Source organism: Grampus griseus, assembly GCF_964374135.1.
Source record: "Grampus griseus genome assembly, chromosome: 3".
NCBI classification, from domain to species: Eukaryota; Metazoa; Chordata; class Mammalia; order Artiodactyla; family Delphinidae; genus Grampus; species Grampus griseus.
In genome coordinates, this window is record NC_139019.1 from 163,853,606 (window position 1) to 163,879,638 (window position 26,033).

Below are 26,033 nucleotides of genomic sequence, written 5' to 3' on the forward strand. Positions count from 1 at the left end.
GGCAGTGCATACAACGAATGAACAGCAGCAACTTGGAGACGGATCTGGCGGTGCAGCCAATGGCGGAGGAGGGCCTCGGAGGCCGAAGGGGGGCCAATGGGGACGGGCGGTGGGGGCGGGACGACGGCCGAGGATAAAGCGGAGGCCGAGACAGCTTCATTGTTGTGAAGGGTCTTAAAGGGGCCGCATCACCCCGCCGGCCCGGGGGTGGGTGCGGAGCGAGTACCGGGGCGGCCGAGCGCGGACGAAGGACAGGAAGGCGGGCAGGGGTCGCGGGAGACGGTGAGGCGGAGTAGGCGTCGGACCGACCCCCCCTACACACAGGCCCCGCCCCGGCCCCGGCCAGGCCGGATGGACCCCCCCGCGGCCAAGCGGAGCCGGGACGGCCCCGCGGGACCGGAGGAGCGCGACGCCGGGGCCGGGGCAGTGCGCGGCCGGGGCCGACCCGAAGCGCTGCTGGACCTCAGCGCCAAGCGAGTAGCCGAGAGCTGGGCCTTCGAGCAGGTGACCGAGGAGTACGGTGGGGAGGGACCCACTCCCAGCCCCGTCCCCGACATACCTTCTCCCCCTGTCCAGATTCCAGCCTCCGGACCTGCCTCCATCGGAGACACCCCCAGAGATCTCCTCCAAGATCCTTAACTCTGCCCGAGACATCCCCTCATTCTCCCATTTCACTCCTTCAAACCCTATGACCCACCCCCATCCCTTCCCCAGCAGCTCTGCCCTTCAGCCCACAAGACCCAGGGGTTCCCTCAGTGCCCCAGATCCCAACTCGGGACACTTTTTCTCCTCCTGCCCCATGGTCCTCTCACAACCCTGGGTACCTCTCTTTTCCCACCTTATCTTCATCTCCCAATTAGGGCACCCCATTCAATCCTCACTCCTCTCTCCAACTCCTACAACCTGCCCCCACTTGGGAACAGAGCAGATCTCAGCACCTAGAGACTCCAGATCTCTGTCCTACACCCCCAGTAGAGGACTCCCCCACTTATATAGATCCCGGCCCCAAGACACCCCTTTCTGTCTCCAATCCCTGCCTCCAGCCTCCAGAACCTACCTGTCCCATGGGGACCCCCCTCTTCTCCTGCAGATCCTTCCCGCAGGCACTAACACTCACACACTCCTCAGTAATTCTGGAACTACCTCCCACCTGGGGCTGCCCAGCCCCTCCTGGCTGGCTGCAGAGATTACTCCATCGTCAGAGTCCCCCCTCCCCATTACCCCATGCTCACTCTCCCCTTGCCCCGCAGCCATCTCAGTCCTTCCAGAGTTTGGCAGCAGGTGTGGGGCCTGGGTTTCGGTACCTGGACAGGTGCACCTGGAATCCTGCCCCTATAACTTCTGGGGGGCCCTGCCAGGATGCCCCAGGGCTGGGCAAAGTCCCCTTTCCCAGCCTCAGTGTGGGTCCCCACGGAGCTGGGTTGTGGCCAGGACCTGAGCAAGCCTTCCTTGGCCCCCACAGGCTCTGTCCTCTGTTTGGCCTTGGGGGGCTTTCTTTGCTCCCTGGCCTCTCCAGAGTGAGTCTGCTGCGACTGATGGGTCTGGGCCAAGTGTGGATGGGGCGGGCTCTGATTCATGGCCTGGAAAATCCCTCCTTAGTCATCTGCCAACTGTCCCCGAGGCCTGGGCCAGTCACTGGTCCTCCCACTTCCCTTTCAAACCTAGGACAGGGGGCTCTGAAAGGTCCCTGCCCCTTCATTGTGTGTGAGACCCCCCCAGAGTAATCCTAAAACCTTCTCCAGGGCTCCCATGTACCTGCCCTGGGCAGGTCTGGCCCTAGGAAAGCTCTTGCCCTGCAGAAACTCACGGAGTCCTCTGCAGCCTTTTGGGAGTTGTTCTCCTTCTTTGAGGAAACTGGGGCACAGAGAGGTTGAGAAACTTGCCCAAGGACACTCAGCCAGTGAGTAGCAAGCCTGGATTGGAACGCAGGCTCAACCAGATCAGTTCATTGCCCAAAGCCCCCAGGGGTGAGCAGGACACCCCTCCCTTCCTGAGAACCCTTAGCAGCTGGAGCAGAGAGCCTGTCTTGGGAGCTGGAGCTCACCAGCTGTGGGACCCTGAACAAGTGAATTCACTCCGCCTCTGAGCCTCAGATTCCCCAGGCTGCAAAAATACTGGGTTGTTGCTATGAGAATTAAGGGAAATCGCACACATAAAGCATTTAGCACAATGTAGGCTAAGAACATGTAGGCCTGATCACTGGTCTTCTTATCACATTTGTCTTCCTTCCTCGTCCCCCCTCAAAGCCTGAGAGGTGAGACTACCTTACATTAGGACCCTGAGACCTGACATCCAGGAGGGAAGCCGCAGAAAGTTCCAGAACACTAACAATAGGCCAGGTGTTATTGTAAGCGCTGTACATATATTAGTGCATATGTAATATTCATGACACCCAGAAGGCGGGTGCTCTTAACATCTTCTTACACTCGAGAAAAAACGAAGCTCAGAGAGGCAAAGTGACTTGCCCAAGGTCATACTACTTGTAAGCAGCAAAGCCAGGATTCAAGCGCCAGGGTTTCTAACACACCGGGCCTTCCCACAGGTTGAGGAGCGGTTCTCCCGGGTGCCAGAGCCGGTCCAGAAACGCATCGTGTTCTGGTCGTTTCCACGCAGCGAGCGGGAGATATGCATGTACTCATCACTGGGCTACCAGCCCCCGGAGGGCGAGCACGATGCCCGGGTGCCCTTCACCCGTGGACTGCACCTGCTACAGAGCGGGGCCGTAGATCGTGTGCTGCAAGTGGGTAAGTGCCTGCCCCCTACCCCTGCCAGGGAGTCCATGGAGGGCTGGGGGAGGTTCCAAATGTCAGGCTTTGATGCCCAGGGAGGGTTGTACAAGATATTATGAGCTCAAGATCAGGGATCTGCCTTGACCTCAGTCAGCTTAGTTGAGGCATAGGGGTAGAGGTGGTAGGATAGTGGGGAGAGCAGGGAAGAAGGCAGGGCCGAGGCAGTGGGTTTTTTTTGTTTTTGTTTTGCGGTACGCGGGCCTCTCACTGTTGGGGCCTCTCCCGTTGCGGAGCACAGGCTCCAGACGCGCAGACTCAGCGGCATGGCTCACGGGCCCAGCCGCTCCGCGGCATGTGGGATCTTCCCGGACCGGGGCACGAACCCGCGTCCGCTGCATCGGCAGGCGGACTCCCAACCACTGCGCCACCAGGGAAGCCCGAGGCAGTGGTTTTGAGGAGCGATTGTAAACCAGAAGGGAGAGGAGGTTCCAGACCTCAGACAGAGGGACCCAGGGATGCTCTGGGTCCAAGGTTTAGAGCCAGAGGTAAGGATGATCCTAGACCTCGGGCTGCAGCGTCCTCGGTGAGAGTGGCTCAGTGATGAGCGACAGTCTTGGACGTCAGGCAGAAAGACTGAGGTGGAGGTTGGGTTCAGAGGTTTAGGAATGGTCTCAGACCTAAGGCAACGAGGCTTCCGTGGGGTCTAGGGTGGAAGCTGGGGATCATCTGTGAGGAGTGGTCTTAAACCCCAGGCAGCAGGGTCCAGGTGAGGGGAAGGGGTGGAGGTTTAGAGCTAGCGACGAAAGATGATTCTAGACCTCAGGCAGCAGGGCTGAGAAGGGAACCAGTAGAGGCTGAGCCAGAAGGCAGGTGAGCCCTGGAATGCCATACCTCCCATGGGGGCAGGTCATGGCTCCCAGCTGGAGGCAGGGGCTCAGCCAAGATGACCCTCTCTGAACCCTGTCAGCCCGGGGGCCCCTTGCCTGGACATGACCCAGCTGGCCATAGGCTCGGCCACCTCCAGCCGGTATGAGGAAGCCGCCGTCTCCCTGCATGACGCAGCCAGGGCCAGCTGGGGCCTGAGCTGCCCAACCAGTCGGATGAGCCTGGCATCTGGGCTCCCCAGGGGCCAGGGAGGGGTGGGGGGTGATGGGGTGACCTGGCCCCTGGCCGGCCACTTCAATCCCTCGCCCCCCAAGTATCTTTGGTATCTTCCCAGGAAGTGACAGGGCACCTGGAGCCTGGGCTGTATCCATGATTACCCAAGGGCTAAGAAAATCATCTTCAACAGCATTGCTGTAATAATATTATTCAGAATTAGAAGAAGAACAAACATTTATTTAGCACTTACTATCTGCCAACAGTGTTCTAAGCACTTGCCAATATTAACCCATTTCATCCTCATTACAAACACATGAGGAGGATGTTACTATTTGTTCCCATTTCACAGATGTGGACACTGAGGCACAGCAAGGTTAAGTGACTTGTGCTAGGTTACTCAGCTGGGATTTGCACCTGGTCTTGCTGTGCACCATGGAAAAGATTACCCATCTCTGGGGTGACACAGCAGTGACAATTTGGTTTTGGTCTTAGGGTTCCACCTGAGCGGAAATATCCGGGAGCCAGGGGGCCCTGGAGAGCCCGAGCGCCTTTACCATGTCTCCATCAGCTTTGACCGCTGCAAGATCACATCCGTGAGCTGTGGCTGCGACAACCGAGACCTCTTCTACTGTGCTCACGTGGTGGCCCTGTCGCTGTATCGCATTCGGCATGCCCGCCAGGTGGAGCTGCGGCTACCCATCTCCGAGACACTCTCCCAGATGAACCGGGATCAGCTGCAGAAGTTCGTGCAGTACCTCATCAGTGCCCACCACACTGAGGTGCTGCCCACTGCTCAGCGCCTGGCAGACGAGATCCTCCTGCTGGGCTCCGAGATCAACCTGGTGCATGGTAAGGGCGCCCCAAGGTCTGATGGGGCAGTGAGGCCCCAGCTCACAGCCATCTCGCTTGCTGTGCCACAGGCATTTGTCACAGCATCCAGAGGTACCCCTGACTGTGGAATTCCCTTGTGGTCCAGTGGTTAGCACTCAGTGCTTTCACAGCTGCAGCCCACGTTCAATCCCTGGTTGGGGAACTAAGATCCCCTAAGCCACGTGGTGTGGCCAAAAAAAACCCAGAGGTACCCTTGATCCATGAGCAGGGGTGGGGGAGCACCACTGCATGAGGTCAAGATCACACACCTCAGCAACTATACTCCAATAAAGATGTTATAAAAAAAAAAAAAAGGATCACACACCTCAGTAAGTGGCAGATCCTGGATTTGATCTGGCCCTGGGCAGATGAATGGTCAAGAAATCAGCCAGTGGGAAGATCCAGCCCCAGGGTGGGGGTGTCTCAAGATCACAGGAGCAGGCCTGAGTATGGGTGTGTGGAGGTCATAAGGAGTATGTGTGGACATTAGTGGGTGTCAGAAGTGGGATAGGGTAGGAGATAGACCAGGAGGTGTTATGAGTTCTGGGGTGGTTTGGAGCTACAAGTGTTGCTTAACTATAATGATGGAAGGATGGAGTAGGATGGTGGGTGAGTAGACGGATGCATAGTGGGTGGAGGCATGAATGGATATTTGAGGGTGGCTATGGGTGGATATAGAAGGTGTTCATGATGGGGTGTTGGGGTGAACTGTTGGTGTGGAAAAATGGATGGAATGAGTGGATGGGTGATTTACTAGGATGATAGGTGAATAGGGAGTTGGTGGTAATTGGTGGTAGGGTAGGATGGGATGGGCTTTGATTGGGGAGTTTGAGGTAGTGGACAGATGGGGTTGGTGGAAGACTGGAAGGACCAAGGGGTGCAAGGATTGAGGGTGAGTTGATGCGTGCATGAATGTTCTTATGTGAGGACTAACATGGTAGATGGATCAAGTAGGTGGGTGTTTTATGTAGGATGTGTGGATGGACCAATGGGCTGGTGGGTGTTTGGGGAGATACATATGAAGGGTGGTTGGTGGGGAAAGAATAGATGGGAAGTTTGGCTTCATTGGATGGATGGATAGCAGAGTTGTGTAGGTCAGTGGATGAATAGGTCAGTGGGTATTTTGAGTGGTTAGTACAGATGAGTTGGAAAGACAAATAGGGGTGGGTAGGTGGATGGATGGACTGGTGGGATGGGTATATAGATGTGAGTAGGTGGGAGTTATGGGCAGGGTGGATGATGGTCTAATGGGGTAGGTAGGTGTGCTAAGGGTTATGACGTGTGGATGGAAAGATGCATGGCATGGCATGGGGGTGTGGACAGATGGTTGAGTGGTTTAAATGGATGGGTAGGTGATGTTTGGGGTAAGATGATGGGTGGATGGATGGATGGGTTTTCAGGTGGGATGGAGGGAATTCTGGGATGGTTTGGGTGATTTGAAGGACTGGATGACAGACACCCCCTCCCCCCAGCCCCAGCCTCAGCCGTCCCTCCCTCCCCACAGGTGCCCCAGACCCCACGGCGGGCGCGGGCATCGAGGACGCCAACTGCTGGCACCTGGACGAGGAGCAGATCCAGGAGCAGGTGAAGCAGCTGCTTTCCAACGGCGGCTATTATGGCGCCAGCCAGCAGCTGCGCTCCATGTTCTGCAAGGTGCTGGCTGGGCGGGTACAGGGGGGCGGGACTAGACTGCTGGGTGCCGGAGCCCCGCCCCTCCTCACCGTTTGGTCCGGCGCAGGTGCGGGAGATGCTGCGAATGCGGGACTCCAATGGCGCACGCATGCTGATCCTCATGACTGAGCAATTCCTGCAGGATCCGCGCCTGGCCCTGTGGCGGCAACAGGGTGCCGGCATGACGGACAAGTGCCGCCAGCTGTGGGATGAGCTGGGTAAGTCTCAGACCCCGGAGTGCGGCAGGCACCCAGGCTTGCCCACCTGAGATTAGGGTCTTGCCCACCTGAGATTAGGGTCTTGCCCGTGAATCCTTCCTCATTCATTAGCACCGCCAATGTACGAGGCACTGTACTGAGCGCTGGGACTACAGCAAGAAATAACAGAGATTAAATACCTGTCCTCAGAGAGCTGACACCTGGTAGGGCAGACGGACAAGAAACTCCCACAAGCCCATTAGACCAGGGGTCAACACGTTTTCCATAGGGCCAGATAGTTAGTTTTGGCTTTTCAGGCCATTTGGTTTTTGTCGCTGTTAACTCGATTTTATCTGTTGTAGCAGAAAAGCAGCCACAGACACACATAACAAAGTGGGTGTGGTAGCATTCCAATAAAACTGTATTTACAGACACTATTTATTTGAATTTCAAATCATTTTCACAAGTCACAAAATGTTCTTTTTATTTATTCCCCACCCCCTCCACCATTTAAAAATGTAAAAATAAATCTTAGCTTACGGGCCATTCAAAAGCACGTAGCGGGTTCGATTTTCTCCACGGGTGGTAGTTTGCTGACCCCTGTGATAGATGATGATAAGTGCTATAGAAAAAAAATTTTTTTGCAAAAGGAGTCCAGTAGTCTGGGTTTGAGTCCTAACTTCTGGCTTCCCAGCTGTGTGACTTTGAGCAAGTGACTTTACCTCTCTGGACTGTAAAGTGAAGAGATGATGAATTGCACCCTCAGAGGCCAGAGGTGAGGGTTGAGCAGAGACCAGTGCCCAGCACACAGCGGGCACTCCGTACGTGCGTGGTGCTCCTGCTGCATGAACGTTGAGCCTCCCCCGTGCCCACATTTGCTGCCCTCTCTCCCCAGGGGCCCTGTGGGTGTGCATCGTCCTGAGCCCCCACTGCAAACCAGAGGAGCGGACGAGCTGGCTCCAGATGCTTACCAAGTGGGACAAGCTGGACGTGTGCCCCCTGGAAGAAGGCAACTACTCTTTTGATGGGCCCAGCCTGCAGCCCACCGTAGCCCTCAGCCCAGGTAGGAAAGAGGTCCCCGCCACTCCCCCCAACAAACCATCACTACCTCCTGTGGCCCAGCCACCCCATCATGGCGCTCTGGGGGAAAATGGAGGCAGGGCAGGGGGGACCAGCCCTTGCCTGCCTCCCAGCCAGGAGGGAGTGCCCAGGGCAGGGGCAGCAGGCAGCCCGAGGGACAGCGATGTGAAATACTTAAGATGCCTATAGTTCTGGGCTGGTCTCCTGACTCAGTCTCCTTCTGGCCATGGAGGTAGGAATCGGGCAGGGGGTAGGGGAAACAGATAGAAAAGGAAACAGGTATTGAGAAGAGAGAGACAAGTAAAGAGAGGCAGAGATGGAGGGAGAGAGGGAGAGAGAAAGATAGAGAAGGAGAGGAAAAACTGGAGTGTGGAGGGAGAAAGATGGACAGAGAGTCACAGTTGTTCAAGATCAGTTGTCCATTCATATGAAGGAATATCTCCACTGACACACACACACACACACACACACACACACACGCCTTTAAAAGGCTGCTGGAAGGATTTGGGGAGATAACACACACTCATCGCTGCACCTGGAGCCTAGCACCAAGCTGGCACTCAGTGGGGCAGAGCTGACCAGCGCCTGACTGCTAGGGCCCCCCTCATGGGGCTGCATTTGGGCGCCTCTCCCACAGGCCCAGAGGAGGAGGAGGAGGAGGAGGAGGTGGAGGCTGCAGGTTCCCGCCACACCGTGTTTGGCCGCGCCCTGCAGGCTGGGTCGCTGCACTGGAGTGACGCCCACCTGCAGAGGATCCTGGCCAGCGACTCCTACAGCCCCAGCCTCACAAGCAACGGGGGTGGTGACAAGCCAACCTTTGACCCCCAGGGCCGCCCACTCTGGCTGGGCGAGCCCTTCCCCACTGCCTGTGCACGTGTGGACACCCTGAGGGCCCACGGATACCCCCGCCAGGCCCTGCGACTGGCAGGCGCCATAGTCAACACACTCCGGCTGCAGCGGCGACATCAGCTTGAGACCTACAAGCAGCAGAAAAAAGGTGGGCACCAACATTATCATCGTGTCCTGGGGTTGCAGACACAAATGCCAACAGCTGGGGGCGGTGGCAACCTGGAGAGTCCGTGGGTACAGCAGGAAAACAGACCACTCCAGGTGTCTTGAGCAGAAAATATCTAATGCAGGGGATTGAGGATTCTCAAAACCACTGGAAGGGCCGCAGGACTGAAAGCCAGGGAAGCCCCTGCTTGGCTTCACGCACTTGAACTTCAGAAGCACACGAGGTTCAGCAGGCTGTAGCCCTCACAGGGGGGCAGGGCAGTTCCCAAGAGGACAACCCAGAACCTGCTGGCAAACCTCATGTCTGTGCCCTGCAGACAGCCGCACACCTGCTCACAGCTACTGCAGGAGAGTAATGGCCTCATTCTCTCCCACCTTCCACACCTCACACAAAGAAGTCTGGGAAATGTAGTTTCTATAGATCTAGCCACGTGCCTTTCAGGAACATGGACCCCGTGTGGCCAGATCTTCTGATTTTTCAAGAGAAGCCAGAAGTCCAGATAATCTAATGTGGAATTTACTGATTTTTTTCAATATGGGCAACAATTTGAAAATTGTATTAAGAAAAACAAAAGCTCACACTGTGTTGGCCCAAAAATGGACACGTTTGTGGACTAGATATGGGGGGACAGGAGAGAGGCTACCAGTTGTGTTCTCTGGGTGATGGAGTTGAGTTGATGGGTCAGTTACCAGGAAATTGAATACAGGGTGTAATGGGGGAGAAATGGGGGCATTGGGATCTGAGCAGACCCCTGACCTAGCCTCAAGGCATAGGGTTAGCCCCCCCAGAGGAGGTGAGAGCTAAGCTGAGATCTTAAGGATGTTTAGGAGTTTCCCAGGAGAAGAGGAGGGAGCCACAATGTTCCAGTTAGAAGGAACAGCACGGGCAGGAGCCCAGAGGCAAGGGAGAGCACGGCTTGTGGCAGGAGATTGGAGGATGGGCTTCCAGGTGGGGTGGGTGACCACCCCAGGGAAACTTTCCTATCAGTCCTTGGGAGCCCTGAAAGCTGGCTGGGCCTGAGAGAGGTGGGAAGGATCACGGGTTATAAGGAGGGGAACGACACTGGTTGGATGTTCTAGAAAGCACCCAGTTTAGCCAGGCCTGGGTCTGGGTGTGGGACAGGAGGCCAGGGCCGTGGAGGTGAGAGCTGCTGCAGAACTCAAGGGGCAGAGAAAAGGGTGCTGGGTGGGCAGATGGTGCGTGGGCACTGGGAGGTTGGGCTTGGGGTTCAGGGAGAGGAAGCCCCCCCCGGGGGCTTGGTGGAGGGGGGCTGGGCATTGAGCCTTCTCTTCCTACCTGCAGAGCTACTGCAGAAAGGCTCCACCTGCATCACCAACATGGAAGGATGGGTGGGCCACCCCCTGGACCCCATTGGCTGCCTCTGCAGGGCACTCTTGGAGGCCTGTCACCTAGAGGAGGAGACCCTTGCCATTTACCCAGGTACCCAGACGGGGGGCCCCTTGAGGAGGTGGGAAAATCACCACCTCTTGGCCATGCCCTCTTGCCCAGTACCCCTGGAAAGTGAGGCCACGCCCTTACACTTGGCCACACCCCTCGGCCAGTGCCAGGTGCCAAGAGGCTTAGCTTCTGGAAGTGAGGCCACCGTAGGCCTATCTGCTGTTGGAAGGTGGGCCCCACCCCCTGGTGTGTGCGGAAGCAGCTGGGCTCTCCCTAAACCTCCCCCCACACCCCACACACAGTGTCTGTGTTTAAGGTCAAGGACCACTGGAGTCCCAGGAAAAGGGGTTCCCCTCTAGGTGCCCTGGTGTCCTTCTCCCACAGAATCAGGCCCTGAGAAGCGGAAGGTGGCCTACCAGCACGTCCCGGTGCCCGGGAGCCCTGGGGAGTCCTACTTGGCAATGGCGCTAGAGGTGGCACTGCTGGGCCTGGGACAGCAGCGGGCCCTGCCCGAGGGGCTGTATGCCCAGGACAAGGTGGTACGCAACGAGGAGCAGCTGCTGGCCCTGCTGGAGGAGGTGGAGCTGGACGAGCGGCTGGTGCAGGTGCTGCGCAAGCAGGCGGGACAGCTGCTGGAAGGTGAGGCCCCACTGCTAGCCTGGCCGTTCCTGAAAGATAGGGTCCTGCCTCTGTACTGTAGTGGCCTGGTTGTTGCTGGATCGGGAGACCCCGCCCCTAGCTCCACCTCCTTGTCCTTACTGCCTTTCCATACCTTGGTAGTTCCTAAAAGGTGAGCTCCAGACCTTGGCCCCGCCCCCAGCAGTGCTGGCAGCCAATAACGGCTTCGAGTGATGAGGCCCCCCCCACCCCCTGCCCACTTTGGAGCCAATGAGCCTAGTCGCTGGTGCCCAGCTAGACTTTGATTGGCTCTGCCCACGGTCCTGCCTTGTGAGGCCCCTCCCCTACAGCAAAAGGAAGCTGGCTTGGCCACACCCCTGGAGCAGGTGCAGCCCCACCTCCACCCTCTGGCCCCACCCTGCATCTGAGTCCTGCCCCCTACCCAGGGGTGCCCAGGGTCTCTTTTCTGTGAATTTTCCAGTGCTTGTCTCAATCTTAGTCCTGTGCTCCTACCCCCGGGACCTCTCTAGCCCCAGCCACTCTATCCTGAGTCTGCCCATCCCACACTCAGAGCCTGGGGTGTGGGGAGACCTGGGGAGGGGCCGTGCAAGCCCACACCCTGAGGCTGAGCTCAGGCTGCCCCTGCAGGGGGTCCTTTCAGCGGCTTTGGAGAAGTGCTGTTCCGCGAGAGCGTGCCCATGCACACCTGTGCCCGCTACCTGTTTACTGCACTGCTGCCCTACGACCCCGACCTGGCCTACCGCCTCGCGCTGCGAGCCATGAGGTGAGGAGAGGCAGCTGGGGACTCCCACTGGGCCGGGCAGGATTGGGGAATGGGAGGCTACTGGGAGCCACATCCTTCTGCCTGAACTCACAGCTTGGTTCATTCAAGCTTCCTCATCCGGGCATTCCAGACTGCCCTGTGCTCTTGATTACACACTAGAAATGTCATATTATTTTGAATTTGAGAAATAGCCACATGACACAGAATTCAGAGTCCTTTTCTAGGCAGGTTTGTCCCAACTTACCCAAAGCACTCTGGAGGCAAGCGGTGGTACCACTTTCTTATCTATCCTGCAAGAGTCCATATTTCTGCAAACCCATAATCTGAAAATGAAAAGTTGGTTCTCCTTTACTCCATGACACATACCGCACCTATTCTTTGCACCTTGTTTTCACTCAACATTTGCATCTTAAAAGCTATATCCTGTCACATAGCATGTGAACCACTGTAGGGATACACCAGGAAAAAACCAATCTGGAGCTGATAGACATTTACACTGTTTCCAAAAATATGTTGCAATGAATAACCGGGTTATTTCCCATGTGCAACAGCAAATCATAGAAGCAGAATTTTAAAAGGCCCTGTCTCTAGTGAACCATGTCCAACAAATAAAGTGAAATCTGTCCCCCATCCTCTGATCCTATTCTCCAGAGGCACCTATTAACAATTCGGAGTGTTGGGCTTCCCTGGTGGCGCAGTGGTTGAGAGTCTGCCTGCCGATGCAGGGGACGCAGGTTTGTGCCCCGGTCTGGGAGGATCCCACGTGCCGCGGAGCGGCTGGGCGCGTGAGCCATGGCCGCTGAGCCTGCGCGTCCGGAGCCTGTGCTCCGCAACGGGAGAGGCCACAGCGGTGAGAGGCCCGCGTACAGGAAAAAAAAAAAAAAAAAAACAATTCGGAGTGCATTTTTCCAGAATATTTGGAAAGAATCGTCTGTTAAGAGCCCTGATTTAGAGAACACTCTTTCATGTGCTCGATTTTTTTCTAAGCCAGTGCCAGCAGATTACAGCCCACAGGCCAAATTTGGCCCGCTGCCTGTTTTTGTGCAGCCCATGAGATAAGAATGGTTTTTGTATTTTGAGATAGTTGGAAAAAAATCAAAACAATATTCTGTGACACGTGAAAAGTATGTGAAACTCCAATTTCAGCATCCAGAAATAAAGTTTTATCGGCACAGAGCACCATTCACTCATTTCCTTATTGTCTTAGGCTGCTTTTATACAACAGTGACAGTTGTGACAGAGACCAAATGGCTCACAAAGCTGAAAATATTGGCTGTCCAGCCCTGTGCAGAAAAAGGTGCTGACCCCCCCCCCCCGATCTAAATCTGTGACTCACATAGTGAAATAAGTATGTTTACCCCCATTTTACACATAAACAGGCTTAAGGTGTGTCCCGAATTATGGAGCAAAGTCATTTAGATATTTGGAACCAGGACGGTCTTGACTCCTATTCCATGCTATTGATTACATTTAACAGCTTTGAAAAACTTCCTTAGCACAGAATGCATGTAAACAGTGAGCTGCTGAACAAAATATCTTAGGGGGGACGTTGAGTCATTCAACAAACATTTGTTGTTTACCTGCTGTGTGTCAGGCATTGTTCTGGTGCTGGAGAGGCAGTGTCGGTGAACCAAAGAGTCAAAAATTCCTGCCCTCATGGAGCTGACCTTGTAGTTAGGGAGAGACAGTAAATAAATTTTATAGGTAAACTATGCTGTATGTCAGACAGTGACATGCAAGAAAGGGGTGGAAGGAGTTGGGAGTAGGAAGTTGCACTCTCCCATGTGTTGGGCATGTCAGGGAAGAGCTTCTTGAAAAACATTTGAGCAAAGACCTGAAAGAGGTGAGGAGGAGTCACAAGAATGTCTAGGGGAGAGTGTTCCAGGCAGAGGGAATAGTTCGTGCAAAAGCCCTGAGGTAGGGCTGTGCCTGGTGGTATGTGAGGGATGTCAAGGGGAACAGTGACTGTAGCAGAGTGAGCGAGGGGTGGGGCCACATCAGGACACAAATAATCCCCTTACCTCTTTATCAGCCCTTGGTGTGTGAATAGAGCATCATTTATTTAATCAACCCCACAGTGATGGGTATAAACAACACTGCAATGAACATCTTTTTTTAAAATTTTTATTGGAATATAGTTGATTTACAATGTTGTGTTAGTTTCAGGTGTACAGCAAAGTGAATCAGTTATACATATATCAATACATATATCCACTCTTTTTTGGATTCTTTTCCCATATAGGTCATTACAGAGTACTGAGTAGAGTTCCCTGTGCTATATGGCAGGTCCTTATTTATCTATTTTATGTTGCCGTGAATATCTTGAACATACATCCTCCATCTTTTTGGATGCCCAGAGATTTGCTGGCCTAGGAGGGTAGGCTCTGGCTGAGGCAGGAGGCCTTTCTCTCCTAGAGAGGATGGAGACACCAGCCTTGTCTCAGGGCAGGGCTGCTTCTCTCCTCACCACAGGCTGCCCATACTGGAGACAGCGTTTCCAGCTGGAGAACCTCACGGCAACCCACTGGATTCCATCGTGAGCAACCGCTTCCCCCGCTGGTTCATCCTCGGCCACCTGGAGACCCGCCAGTGTGAACTGGCCTCCGCCATGCTGACCGCCGCCAAGGGTGAGGACAGCGGCTGCCCCCCACTCCCATCCCCCTGTCCTCCTTTACCTTAGTCCCCTCCCTCCTTTCCCTCATTCCTTCCTGCCTGCTTTTTATCCTTTCACCGTATCCCACCCACAGTTTTCCTTAAGCGCATTCTTTTTTTGGCCACCCCACACAACATGTGGGATCTTAGTTCCCCAACCAGGGATCAAACCCACACCCCCTGCAGTGGAAGCGTGGAGTCTTAACCACGGACTGCCAGGGAAGTCCCTCCTTGAGCGCTTTCTATATGTACCAGGCACTGTCCCAGGTGCTGAGCTTGCAGCAGTGAACAACACTGTCCCAAATCCTGTGCTCTGTAGTGTTCATTCTAGTGAGGGCAGACAGACAATACATAAGGTAAAGAAGACAGTTACGCAGTGAGAGGTAATAAGTGATAAGGAGGGGAATAAAGCAGGTTGACACTTAAGCCAAGACATGACAGTGAAGGTGGAGTCACGCCAGTATCTGGTGTCTTAGCTCAGCTGCCGTAACAAAATACCATAGACTTGGTAGTTTAAACAACAGGAATTTATTTTCTCACAGTTCTAGAGACTGGAAGTTCAAGGTCAGGGTGCCAGCATGGTCAGTTCCTGGTGAGGGCTCTCTTCCGGGCTTACAGACAGCTGCCTTCTCACTGCCTCCTCACATGGCAGAGAAAGGGAGAGCTCTGGTCTTCTCCTCTCCTTATAAGGACACTAATCCCATCCTGGGGATCCTAGCCACATGGCCTCCTCTAAACAAAATTACCTCCCAAAGGTACTGTCACGCTGGAGGGTTAGAGCTTCAATATGTGAATTTTGGGGAGGACACAGTTCAGTCCATAGCATCTGGGAAGAGCATTCCAGGCAGAGGGAACAGCCAGTGCAAAGACCCTGATGCTGGACTGTGCCCGGTTATGTTTGAGGAACAGAGAGGAGGCTGATGTGGCTGGAGCAGAGTAACAGAATTGTAGGATCTGGGCCAATGATAATAATAGTAATAAAAGCTCGCATTTGTGTAACTCTTGCCATGTTAAGGCCTTTACAAGTATAAGCTCACTGCAGCCCCGTGAGACACATACCATTGCATTAGTATTACCCTTTGTACAGATGGGGCAGCCAAGGTACAGAGAGGTGAAGCGTCTTGCTCAAGGTCACACAGCTTGTGAGTGGCAGGGATTTGGACCCAGGTATCTGGGTCCAGAATCGGTGCCCTTGACAGTTAGGGGTCCAGTGGGTCCCTGGGTGGCTTCCTCCCACTGGAAAGGAAGGGGCAGAGGAGAGAAAAAGGGGAGTGCCAAGAGTGGTCTAGGTCTTCATAGAACCATTGCCAGGTGCCTCACCGTCCACATTCACACATTTGCACATTTGTAGAGGAACCAGTGTGAGCAGGTCAGGCAGCAGCAGGGGCTGGTGCTGGGTATGCCCACGATATCCTCTGTCCCTCCCCCAACCCCAGGAGACCCCAAGTGGCTGCACGCAGTGCTGGGCTCCATCCAGCAGAACATCCACTCTCCAGCCTTGCTCTTCAAGCTGGCGCAGGACGCCTGCAAGACTGCCACGCCGGCCAGTGCACCACCAGACACCACACTGCTGGGCATTGCGCTGGAGCTTGGCCTGCAGGTAACTGGCCGCAGGGAGGATGGGGGCAGGGGGCTGCTGCCTGAGGGCCGGCCAGGTGAGGGCCACTTGGGGGTGGGACCTGAGTGTGAGGTCTGCCTCTAGGGGCGGGGCCTGAGGGTAAGCATCGCCTCTGGGGGCAGGGCCTGGATGTGCGGGGCACCTCTTGGGCAGGTCTACAGAGGAGCAGGGTGAGTGAGTAAGTCCTGAGAGTGAGGGAATGGAGTCACCAGTGAGGGTGGGGCCTATGAATGAGTGACTCAGTAGCAGAGCCTGAAAGTGAGAATCTACTTCCGGGGGTGTGGCTGAGGACAAGGAAAGGGGTCACAGAGCATGCAGGTGAGTGGACTGGCCACAAGAGAGAGCAGAGCCTAAGGGTGCTGGCCTTGGGAGTGGGGCCTGGTGCTGGTGTGCCGTAAGAACCAGGGGTGGGCGGAGCTGAAACCGAAGGGGCAGAACCTGCCCTCGAGGAGCTTTCTTGGGGAAAGGGCCTCTAGGGGACTGCAGCCTAGAAGGAGGGGTCACCGCTGAGGGGCGGGGCTTGGGGATAGTCCTGTGAGTGAAGAGCCGCCTCTGGAGGGTGGGGTCTGTGGTTGAAAGTCATGGAGGCGGGGCCTGCAGGTGAGTGTCCAGGCCATCCTCAGGGGCCGGACGAGGGACGGTGCTGCAAGGGCAAGGCAGAGGCATGGTTGCAGCCTGAGGGGATAGACAGGTATGGGGCTCATGGGGGCGGGGCCTCAGACGGTGGCCAAAGTAAAGTAACAGAATAAGGTACAGATTCGGGTGATACCTTCCCAGGTAGAACTGGCCAGCAAAGGGCTGGCAGGAGGCAGAATTGGCCTCTGAACACCCCCCTGAGGGGGGTGGAGCCGTTGTGGGGCACATGTGGGAGTTGAGATAAGGGTGGTGCTTTAGGCAGGTGACCCACTATTTAGAAGCTTCCGGACAGGACCTGGGGATGGGCCTCAGAAGAGAGGCCAGCAAGGAAGGTGCTTATTGCGGGTGGGACCTGAAGAAGGCAGGACCTGTAGGGCAGGTGCTTTGTTTGGGGCTGCAGGGGGAAATCTGCTGACAGGAAGCATGGAACTTTCCAGAGAGAAGGGACAGGTTGGTTTGTGGTCCCAGGTAGGATCCACGGGGCCTCAGAATAACACCAACACTAGCAGTAATGGCTGGCATCAGCTGAGCACCTTGAAGAAGTAGGCACCGTGCAAAGAGCTTTACCTACATACTTTCACTTAATTCTCACAACTCGATGAGGTGGATACTGTTTTTATCTCCATTTTACAGATGGGGAAGCTGAGGTCCAGAGAGGTGAAGCCCCTTGCCCAGATTGTGTGGCTCATTGATTCAGCCCTTAACTTCCAAGTTTCCCGGGGCCCTTAAGGATCCCCCACCCGCCCCCCTTCCACACGCCAGCCCTGGCTTGGGTGACCCCCTTCTCTACCCCTCCCCATCCCATGCTGCAGGTGATGCAGATGACCCTGAACACCATGACCTGGCGTCGGAGGGAGATGGTGCGCTGGCTGGTCAGCTGTGCCACGGAAGTCGGTGAGAGTCCCCAAGGGGACCCGCCACCCACCTCCCTGTGGAACTGGGCAGGCATGAGGGAGAAGCAGAGCCATTTCCCAGACTCCAGCCTGTGCTCAGGCCTAGGCCAGGAGGGAATGTTGGGAGGGGGGACCGAGCTGGACAAAGACCTGGAGTCTGGCTAGGCTGAAGTGGCTTGGAGAAGGGACAATCCCTCCAATGTCTAGCCCCCACCCCCCAGATCCCACCCAGCCCAGCTGCCCTCTCCTCCCTTGGAAAAGTAAAGTGAAGTTTCTGTCAAGCCAAGAGTGGCGGTAGAGGGGGTACAGCTCTAGCCTTGGCTGGTGGGGATAGTAGGTCGGGGTAAACCCATGCACACAGGGTAACCCCCTGTCCCATTCCTGACCAGTGTCACCCTGTCCTCTCCCACAGGCCTGCAAGCCCTGATGAACATCATGCAGAACTGGTACTCCTTATTCACACCGGTGGAGGCAGCCACCATCGTGGCAGTGACGGGCACCACCCATGCCACGCTGTTGCGGCTGCAGCTGGATGCGCCCCGGCGGGAGGAGCTCTGGGCATGCGCCCGCACCCTGGCCTTACAGTGCGCCATGAAGGACCCGCAGAACTGCGCCCTGCCCGCCCTCACCCTGTGCGAGAAGAACCACGCGGCCTTCGAGGCGGCCTACCAGATCGTGCTGGACGCCGCAGCCGGAGGCCTGGGCCACGCCCACCTCTTCACCGTGGCCCGCTACATGGAGCACCGCGGCCTGCCGCTGCGGGCCTACAAGCTGGCGACGCTGGCCCTGGCGCAGCTCAGCATCGCCTTCAACCAGGACAGCCACCCGGCCGTCAATGACGTGCTCTGGGCCTGCTCGCTCAGCCACTCGCTGGGCCGGCACGAGCTCTCCGCCATCGTTCCCCTCATCATCCGCAGCATCCACTGCGCCCCCATGCTCTCCGATATCCTGCGCCGCTGGACCCTCTCAGCGCCCGGCCTGGGGCCCCTCGGGGCTCGCCGGGCTGCCAAGCCGCTGGGCGCCGACCGGGCACCGCTGTGCCAGCTGCTGGACGCGGCGGTGGCCGCCTACATCACCACCAGCCACTCCCGCTTGACGCACATCAGCCCGCGGCACTACGGCGACTTCATCGAGTTCCTGGGCAAGGCCCGCGAGACCTTCCTGCTGGCGCCCGATGGGCACCTGCAGTTCGCCCAGTTCCTGGAGAACCTCAAACAGACCTACAAGGGCAAGAAGAAGCTCATGCTCCTGGTGCGGGAGCGTTTCGGCTGAGGGGCAGCTGGCAGGCGGTGGGGACATCCGCCTTCGCCCCTGCTTCTGTGGCACCCGCCCTCCATCACGGGCCTCAACACTGGAGGCCTATGTGGCATTTCAGTATTAAGTCAGGGAAGGAGCCCGGCTGCAGCTGGGTGGTCTGGCCTGCCATCCCCTCCAAGCCCAGAAGGAGGTGGGAAGCAGGGGGTCGCATCCTGCCACATGCGTGCCTAGGGCACATGCGTGCCTAGCGAGTGTGCAAGACGCAAGGATCAGAAGCCATACCACCACCCAGAGGCCTGGAAGGGGGTGTGTGCTTGTGCAGCCGGTATGACCCCACCCTGAGCACCCCAAAAGCAATAGGCAAGCTCTCCCTCCCCAAACCCACAGGTCTCCCTTGGGCTGGGGTGGATGAGCTGGGAGGCAGGACTTTCCAGAAACTGGCTCTCAGAGTCAACGTAGCAGACCCTCCCTGCAACCAACTCTGGGTGCCCGGAGGGCTTGCGTTAGGGCATCTAAACTCCTTTTGTACCCTCCCCTCACTGCCTCAGGGGTCCCACCCGCAGGCCTGCGCCCCCTCCAGGCTGCAGAGCTGGGACCAATGGCTCACCCCCACTGAAGGATTTGAAGAGGCTTCAGGCCTCGGCCACATACCTCACCACCCGTCCCGCCAGGACTCCCATTCCCTTGGGTGCCAGCGTCCCAGGGTGGGCTGGGGGCTCATTACTGTCCCTCCCCCTACCTGCTAGTCACTGGACATACAACTCAGGAACCGAGCCAGGCTCACACTGTCCTCCAAACCTGGTGTGTGTGGGGGATCCAAGCGCAGGCAAGCCAGGGACCCCCCCCTTCCCCCTGATCTAGAAAGGAAAGAGGCCAACATCTTAGCATTTTTTGGCCCTCTGTCTCTCCCTTTCTGATCCTCTGCCTCCCTGCTCTGCCCTTCGTCTTACTCCCCCTTCCCATATTTCTCTCCATCTAGCCTGTCTTTCTATTTGCATCCCCAAGTCCCAGCTGCTGTCTCTCTTTGGCCTCCCTTTCCCCCACCTTGGCCCAGGGAGGAGAGTGTCCCACCCCACAATCACCCTCCTCTATCTTTTCTCCTCTTGTAATTAAGTACAAAGATTACCACATTTTGTAACTTTTTTCTATTTATTGAACCATATATTGTATTTCCTTTTTTTTAAAGGTTGAACACAGCTTGTTCTTTTTAATTTTATTTTGAAACTAAGGCATGTTCTGCCCCCACCCGCCGCCGCCGCCATTGTGGCCCCCTGCCAGGGCTTCCTTCCCCCCCCCCCACAGAAAATCTCCAGCCTCTTCTCTGGGTACAGCTTCAAGTGAGGGGTGCAATGGGAGCCACTGCTGGTTTCCTCCAGTGGTGACAGTATGGATGATAGCAGACAGGGAGAGCGAGCTCACTATGAGCAAGCCGGGGGCTGACACCTGCGCTTTACACCTGTCATCTGTTACAACACCTGTCATAACAGCGCTACGAGTCGGTAGGATTAGCATTCCTATTTTACAGAGGAGAAAACTGAGGCTCCAAAGTTTAAGAAAGGGCACTCAGTTTTAGAAAGCGACAGAGCTAGATTTAGTATCTTGCTGGGGTAGGGCCACTGATTGCTCGCCCCGGGCTGCATGGGCCATGCAGCGGTGGGAATGGCCACTAGGGGGTGCCCTGGCTCCAGCACTAGCTATTGGAGTCAATTGCAAGTTTCTGAGCACGGGACGGTGGTGCGTGTCAGGTGCTGGGTGCAGCTGGGTGGGGAAGACACGCCCCCCAAAGGTGGAAACTCGGCTTAGACAAGGCCTTGGTGGGTGAGGTCAGTGGGGGGGCGTGTCTGGGCTCCTACACCGCGGATGAGGCTCCCAGTCCCCAAATAGAGTGAGGGATCTGGAGGATGGCAACAAGGCCCTTGGTTGCCTTCCTTTACTGGCTTCCTGCCTTTAGAGAGTGACGAACAGAGGGACAGACTGTCTGGGTCACTATCAGGGCCGGGGCAGGCGAGGACAGAGGCTTCCCGGAGGGGCGGGGCTCAGAGCGAGGCTGGGCGGAGCCGGCCGCTAGAGGGCGCCGAGGGTCCGCGCGCAGCAGTAGGCGGGCCTTTGGTGGCGCTGGGCCTGGCGATTGGTTCGTGGCTCCTCCCTGCGCTGGAGGGAACCAGTTGGAGGCGGTCCCACCTCCTGCCCCGCCTCACGTATTCCCGCAGGTATGTGCAGGGAGACCCCCCGCTGACCCGCACGCTCCTTAGTGCCGCCTGGAGGCCTGGGAGGGTAGGAGTGGCAGTTCTGAGCACTCTCCATCAGCTTTGGCCCTTGTGGTCCCAGCTTCCTCCAAACATCCTCAGACCTGGGGTGCCCCTTACCATGCCCCTCACCTCTCAAAGTCATCTACAGATGTTCCCCACAGACCTAGGGCGCGACTCAGGTCCCAGTCACAGCCAGATGTCCCCCTTGGGCCCACATACACACCTCAAGCCCAAGTTCCCCACCAGCCGTCTCAGATACCACACACCCCAAATCTTACCCCCAGCCCCAGTGGTCCCTTATGTCTAAATCATCCCCAAATGTCACTAGATCAAAACCTTCAGGTCCCAGTTATCCCCAAATGTCCAGTGTTTCCCTTAGGGTCACCCCCAGCCACCAGCTTAGATTGGGTCCCGTTCTCTCCCACGCCCAGCCCTGGATGTGGGGCATGCCTCATCACGATCCCATCTAAGTCCCTCCAAGAACAGTCCTCCCTGTCACCACACCACCCCTGAAAGTCAGTCCCTCCAGCCCAACACCCATCCCTAGGACACTCCTCAAGGTCACCTTTCCATGACAAGGGCACCCTTTCCGCCCATGTGACTAAATTATCACCTTCCTCAGAGCAGGCGGAAGGGGATCCTGTGAAGTCAGGAGCCCAGGATGCCAGGACAGTAAATTCAGACCAATCAACCCTCCCCAGTCAAAAAGCCAGAAGCTCCAGGGTTGGAGGCCAGAATAAATCACGAACCACCAGACCTTCAGGAATGAGGCAGGGGGCAGCTTTTATTTAATTGGACAACAGGCTCGACACACAGCATAGACTTTCCCAAGCTGCTGTCTGCCCCAGTGGGACAGGGGTACACTGAGACAACTCGGGGGGGGCTTCACACTGCCTCCCCAGTCTCACCCCCAAAAGAGCCCCATTCCATCTGATGATGGACAAAGTCTCAATGCATCCATGCCCTGGGACCACCCAAGGACTGAGCGGGCCTGTTTGTGTCCTTTGGGCCCACAGGGACCTCATTCCCTGCCCCACGTGCCAGGAGGGTGTCATGGCTCCTCCCCCCCAAGTTAGGAAGCCGCAGGCCCAGGGAGAAGGGGCCAGGCAGGTTCAGGTCAGGCCAGCCTGGTTCCGGAAGCCTGGAGTTGGCATTTAACGGTCTGGGGGCCCAAGGCAGCTTCCTCTTGGGTAACTGACTGCTGGGAAGATGCGAGCCAGCCATCCCCCAACCAAGCTTGGGAGAGGAGGGGCCGAGGGTCGGCCAGGCGGGGACACAGCTGGCTTCCTTTTTTCATGGAAAGGCTGGCCACCCGCCTGCCTACCCATCCTCCCTGGGAACACAGCCCAGCCTGAGATGGGACTGTGTGAGGGTCCCCAAGTGCAGAACTGGAGGAGGGGGCCTGCAGCAGACAGCGGGGTTGACCCATCCCATCCCAGGCTCCACTCGTCCCCAGGTTCCTCCTCCAGATACAGGTCCAGGGCAGGGTCCTCATCTCTTCTCACAGGAGGCGAATGGCCCACCCAAGGCAGGCGGGGGCCGAAGACTCCAAGGGGGCTTGACTCCTGTTCCTGCTGAACTGAGCCAGTCTGCACAAATCAACTGTGTTTCAGCTCAGTAGGCACGGGAGGCAGAGCCCAGGGAGGCCCGGAGGTCGGACAGGCAGGCGGAGGGGAGAGGTGGCAGGGCCAGAGGAGGCGGGGCCCCGGGGGGCGGAACTTAGCCACTGTGAACACGACTTGCTGTGGACCTGCTCACAAGCAGCTAAGCCCTGCTCCCCAGGCCAGACGCAGGCGGCGGAGGCCTCTCTGCCACCCCATCCCCATCCCTGGGTCAGTGTCCTCAGCGGAAGCAGTGACAGCGGTGGCCCCAGAGGCAGGGCTCAGGGTCGGTTGGAAATCCCTGGCAATGTGATTTGTGACAGGCAGCAAATCCCATCCCCAGGAACCCCAGCCGGCCATGGCACAGGGGTGGGGGGGCACCGGGCAGGGCCAGCAGCTGGCACCTAGGAGAGACAAAAGGAGGTAATGAGATTTGAGGACATCTGCCCTCCAGGTCCCCACTTGCTGCCATCCTTTGAGGTCTTGCAGGGAAGCCCTTTTTCCCCACGTGCAGCAGCCACTAAAGAGAGCTAGACCACCAGGCTGGATACCCCCAGCCCCAGCCATGCCTCCCAGGCCCAGAGAGGTATAGACACCCAGAGGGTCACTTTCAGCCAAGGAGCCTGCAGGAGCTCCCAGAGCCAGGTCCCCCCTCCCTTTCCTCACCACTGAGCCCTGGGCAGGCTAACTGGGGCCACGGGGAGAGGAAGCTGAGGGGGTGGCGGGCAGGAGGGTGAGGAAGTGATCTCACCCCAGCTGGCGCCACTTCCTAGAAGCCTGAAGGGCAGGAGGAAACCACCAGGGCCACCCCGCGTGGCCCTGTCTCCTTGGTGGTCAGGCCTCAGCCCGCACCCCACCAGAGTGAGCGGATGCTGGCAGTGGGCGCCCAGGTCTCCCCCGAGGCATGCGCGCCCCCAGAGCACCGGACCCAGGCTCGAGGTGCAAATTCCAGCTCGGCAGTTTCCCAAATGCCCTCCAAGCCTCAGTCTCCCCATCTGTAAAATGGAGCCAAGAGTCTCTATCACATAGCATGGTGAGGTTTCACCAAGAGTGCTGCCTAGCAAGTACCTGGCACCGAGACCACCTATAGCATTTGTGGGACTCAGGGCAAAATGAAGACTTGGGGCTCCCTGTTCACAAATTAAGAATTCCAAGACGACAGCAGAGCATGAACCCAAGCTCCAGGTCCTTCTCAGTGGCGGGTGACCCTGTGAATGGCACAGGTCACATGCCCATGAAGCCAGTCCTGTGTTCAGTAAACAGAGACCTCCCGTGTGATGAGAGCCCTGCGGCTAGGAGATCCAACTCTGGAGCCAGTCCAGCTGCATATGAACCCTGGCTCTGCAGCTTCCCAGCTGGGTGACTCTCAAGTCACTCAGTCTCTCTGGGCCTCCGTCTCCCCATCAGCAAAGCAGGGATAATGTCATGGTAAGGATCCCGCGAGTGCTGTGTATAATTAGGATGGGGCTACTCTGTCACCATTCACCAGGCATAAACAGGAAGGATGATGGCACGGAAGACGCTGCACACGGGTAGGACCCCAGCGTCCAGATCTGGTAGGTGGTGGCCGCCACTGGGAGACAGGTGGAGTGAGGTGTCCTGCTCTGTGCCTCCTCCATACACACATACATACACACCGGCCACCCGCTTTACGGTCGGGCCCTAGCCCAGCCCTGTTCCCTCAAGGTTTAGGGGCACCAACCAGGAGCAGACAAGGCCCCGCAGGGCGGCCGGCCTCCCTGGGCCGCCTCCGGAAGTGAGACAGCACATTCGTGTCCCAGGGACGAGAACGGGAAGGGCGGCCATTTGGCCAGGCCCGTTTCCTGTGGGGTTTCCCCTGCACAGAGCCCCGGGCCGGGGCCAAGGCCACTCCCCATCCCCGCAGGCGCAAAAGGCCTGGTTCTCGAGTGGAGGGGGCACCGTCATGCAGGTGCCCAGAAGCAGGGCCCCCGTTACCATAGGCGTGTCTCTCAGGCTCTGGGGAGATGGTGTCCAAGGAGGGCCAAGCTCCTGGCAGCTGGAGGCATTGTGGGGAGGAAGGGCCCTGGGCCCAGGGAGCACAGCAGGCCCCAGGCCACACCGATGGATGGATGGATGTATGGATGTATGTCTGAGTACGCTCTGCAGACAGGGCGTGGACTCGTGAGACATACTCTGTAATGCCTGCCCCCCCGCCAACCCCATGCTCCAAGAATGAATCAGGGGCAGCTTCCGCCGGGGGCGCCACCACCACCGCCCCCAAGCCTGGTCCCCAAATACTTTCCACCCTCTCAGAGCAGCTGGGATCGGAAAATACCAAGGGCTGCAGGCCCCGCCCTGCCCGCTGCTGCTGCCCGCCCTCCCAGCCTGTCACTAACGCTTTGCCTAATGGGCCCAGACTCTCCGCAGAGGCTCCCGAGGCCAGGCCCCGAGCCAGCCGCTAACCTGGACTGCCCAGCCAAGTGCCGCCTGACCACCCGCCCCCCACCCCTCACCCCCGGCCCAACGTGGCCACCATAACAACCGGCCCGATGGGCAGCCCTCAGAGGTTGGCGCCCGGCTGGAGGGAGGCAGGGCACTGGTAAGTGGGTGGGCCCCGCTGCCCACCCAGGGCTCGGGGGAGGGGGGCAGGCTCAGGAAGGGGTGAGTAAGTGAGGACTGAATCACTTGTTATAAATAGGGGAACCGTGCAAGTCACATCCCAGCCCCCATGGTGCCCAGCCACGCCACGCTCCAACCCCTGCCTTCAACTTTACTCCCCCTCGGACCAGTCACAGAATTCCCAGGGGACCCCTGATAGCCACACTTTGGGCCCTTTACTGAGGGGTACACCCTACTGCCAGGTCCGTCTCGGCCTTACCCTCGTCCTGGCCTCCTGGCCTGCCTTTTGGGGGCCAATGGCCTTGAAGGCAGTTGTTGGCTTCCAGGCCCTATCCCCCTCCTATAGCACCCCGACAATTCCCAGGCCCAAAGGTCAGGATTCCTTGGCTCCCCAAGGTATTCTCAGGGTGTGGGTGACCATGGTCCTGGACGATGACGCCTGACCAAGGCCAGAGGGAGGCCAAGGGGCTTTAGCATCTCAGAAGTCAGTTCCCTGGCCCCTCACCATCCAGGACCCCATCCCAGACCACCCAGGCCTGCTCTGCCCAGGGCCACAGCTCAGTGACCACACCCAGGGCGACGCCAGCTCCAGCACCCTGGGGCAAGGCGCCGCTGCAGCATGACTCAGCCGTGCCCAGCATGGCGGTGTCCTCTGCCCAAGGATTCTCACACACCCACACCCACTGGCTTCCGAGTACGTCCTTCCCGGGGGACCGGCCTTTCCCCAGGCGCACCTCTGTGTTCACACAGGACACCCAATGGCAGGAGGGAAGGTGGCCAGAGTGCCCTCCAAGTGATCTGAAAGTGAGGGCTCAGGACAAGGAAGGGAAGCACACACTTCCCTCCGCTCATTTGTCCCAATGCTTCCCATATACAGATGGAGAAACTGAGGCCCAGAGGATTCAGAACCAGGCCCAAGGTCATGCGGGAAGTCTAAGGAAAAGCCAGGCCTGATCCTGGCATAAAGTGTATCCAAAGTGGGAAAGGGCCAGCCAGCCAGCCCAGAGAGGGGCCGGAAGGAGCTTTCTTCAGACCGCCCAGCGTTCCTTGCGGTGTCCTTCACTCGAACAGACTCCCCCACCCA

At 57.4% G+C, this 26,033-nt stretch overlaps 1 protein-coding gene across 2 annotated transcripts; it reads left to right on the forward strand.

Moving 5' to 3' along the window:
• Window positions 1-351: 351 nt before the first annotated feature.
• Window positions 352-18,622, forward strand: ZSWIM4 (zinc finger SWIM-type containing 4; the record flags this gene model as incomplete). 2 transcript variants are annotated; one of them, XM_082652298.1, is made up of 14 exons in its annotated part: window positions 352-504; window positions 2,543-2,744; window positions 4,323-4,679; window positions 6,205-6,353; window positions 6,439-6,589; window positions 7,464-7,631; window positions 8,292-8,645; window positions 9,966-10,103; window positions 10,446-10,700; window positions 11,328-11,463; window positions 13,936-14,090; window positions 15,552-15,715; window positions 17,182-17,263; window positions 17,675-18,622. In XM_082652298.1, the coding sequence occupies 14 exons, from the start codon at window positions 352-354 to the stop codon at window positions 18,532-18,534; spliced, it is 3,324 nt and encodes a 1,107-aa protein (XP_082508424.1). In that variant the 3' UTR covers window positions 18,535-18,622. The 2 variants fall into 2 exon arrangements, with proteins under 2 accessions (XP_082508424.1, XP_082508425.1); XM_082652299.1 differs by lacking the exon at window positions 8,292-8,645.
• Between the last annotated feature and the right edge of the window lie 7,411 nt (window positions 18,623-26,033).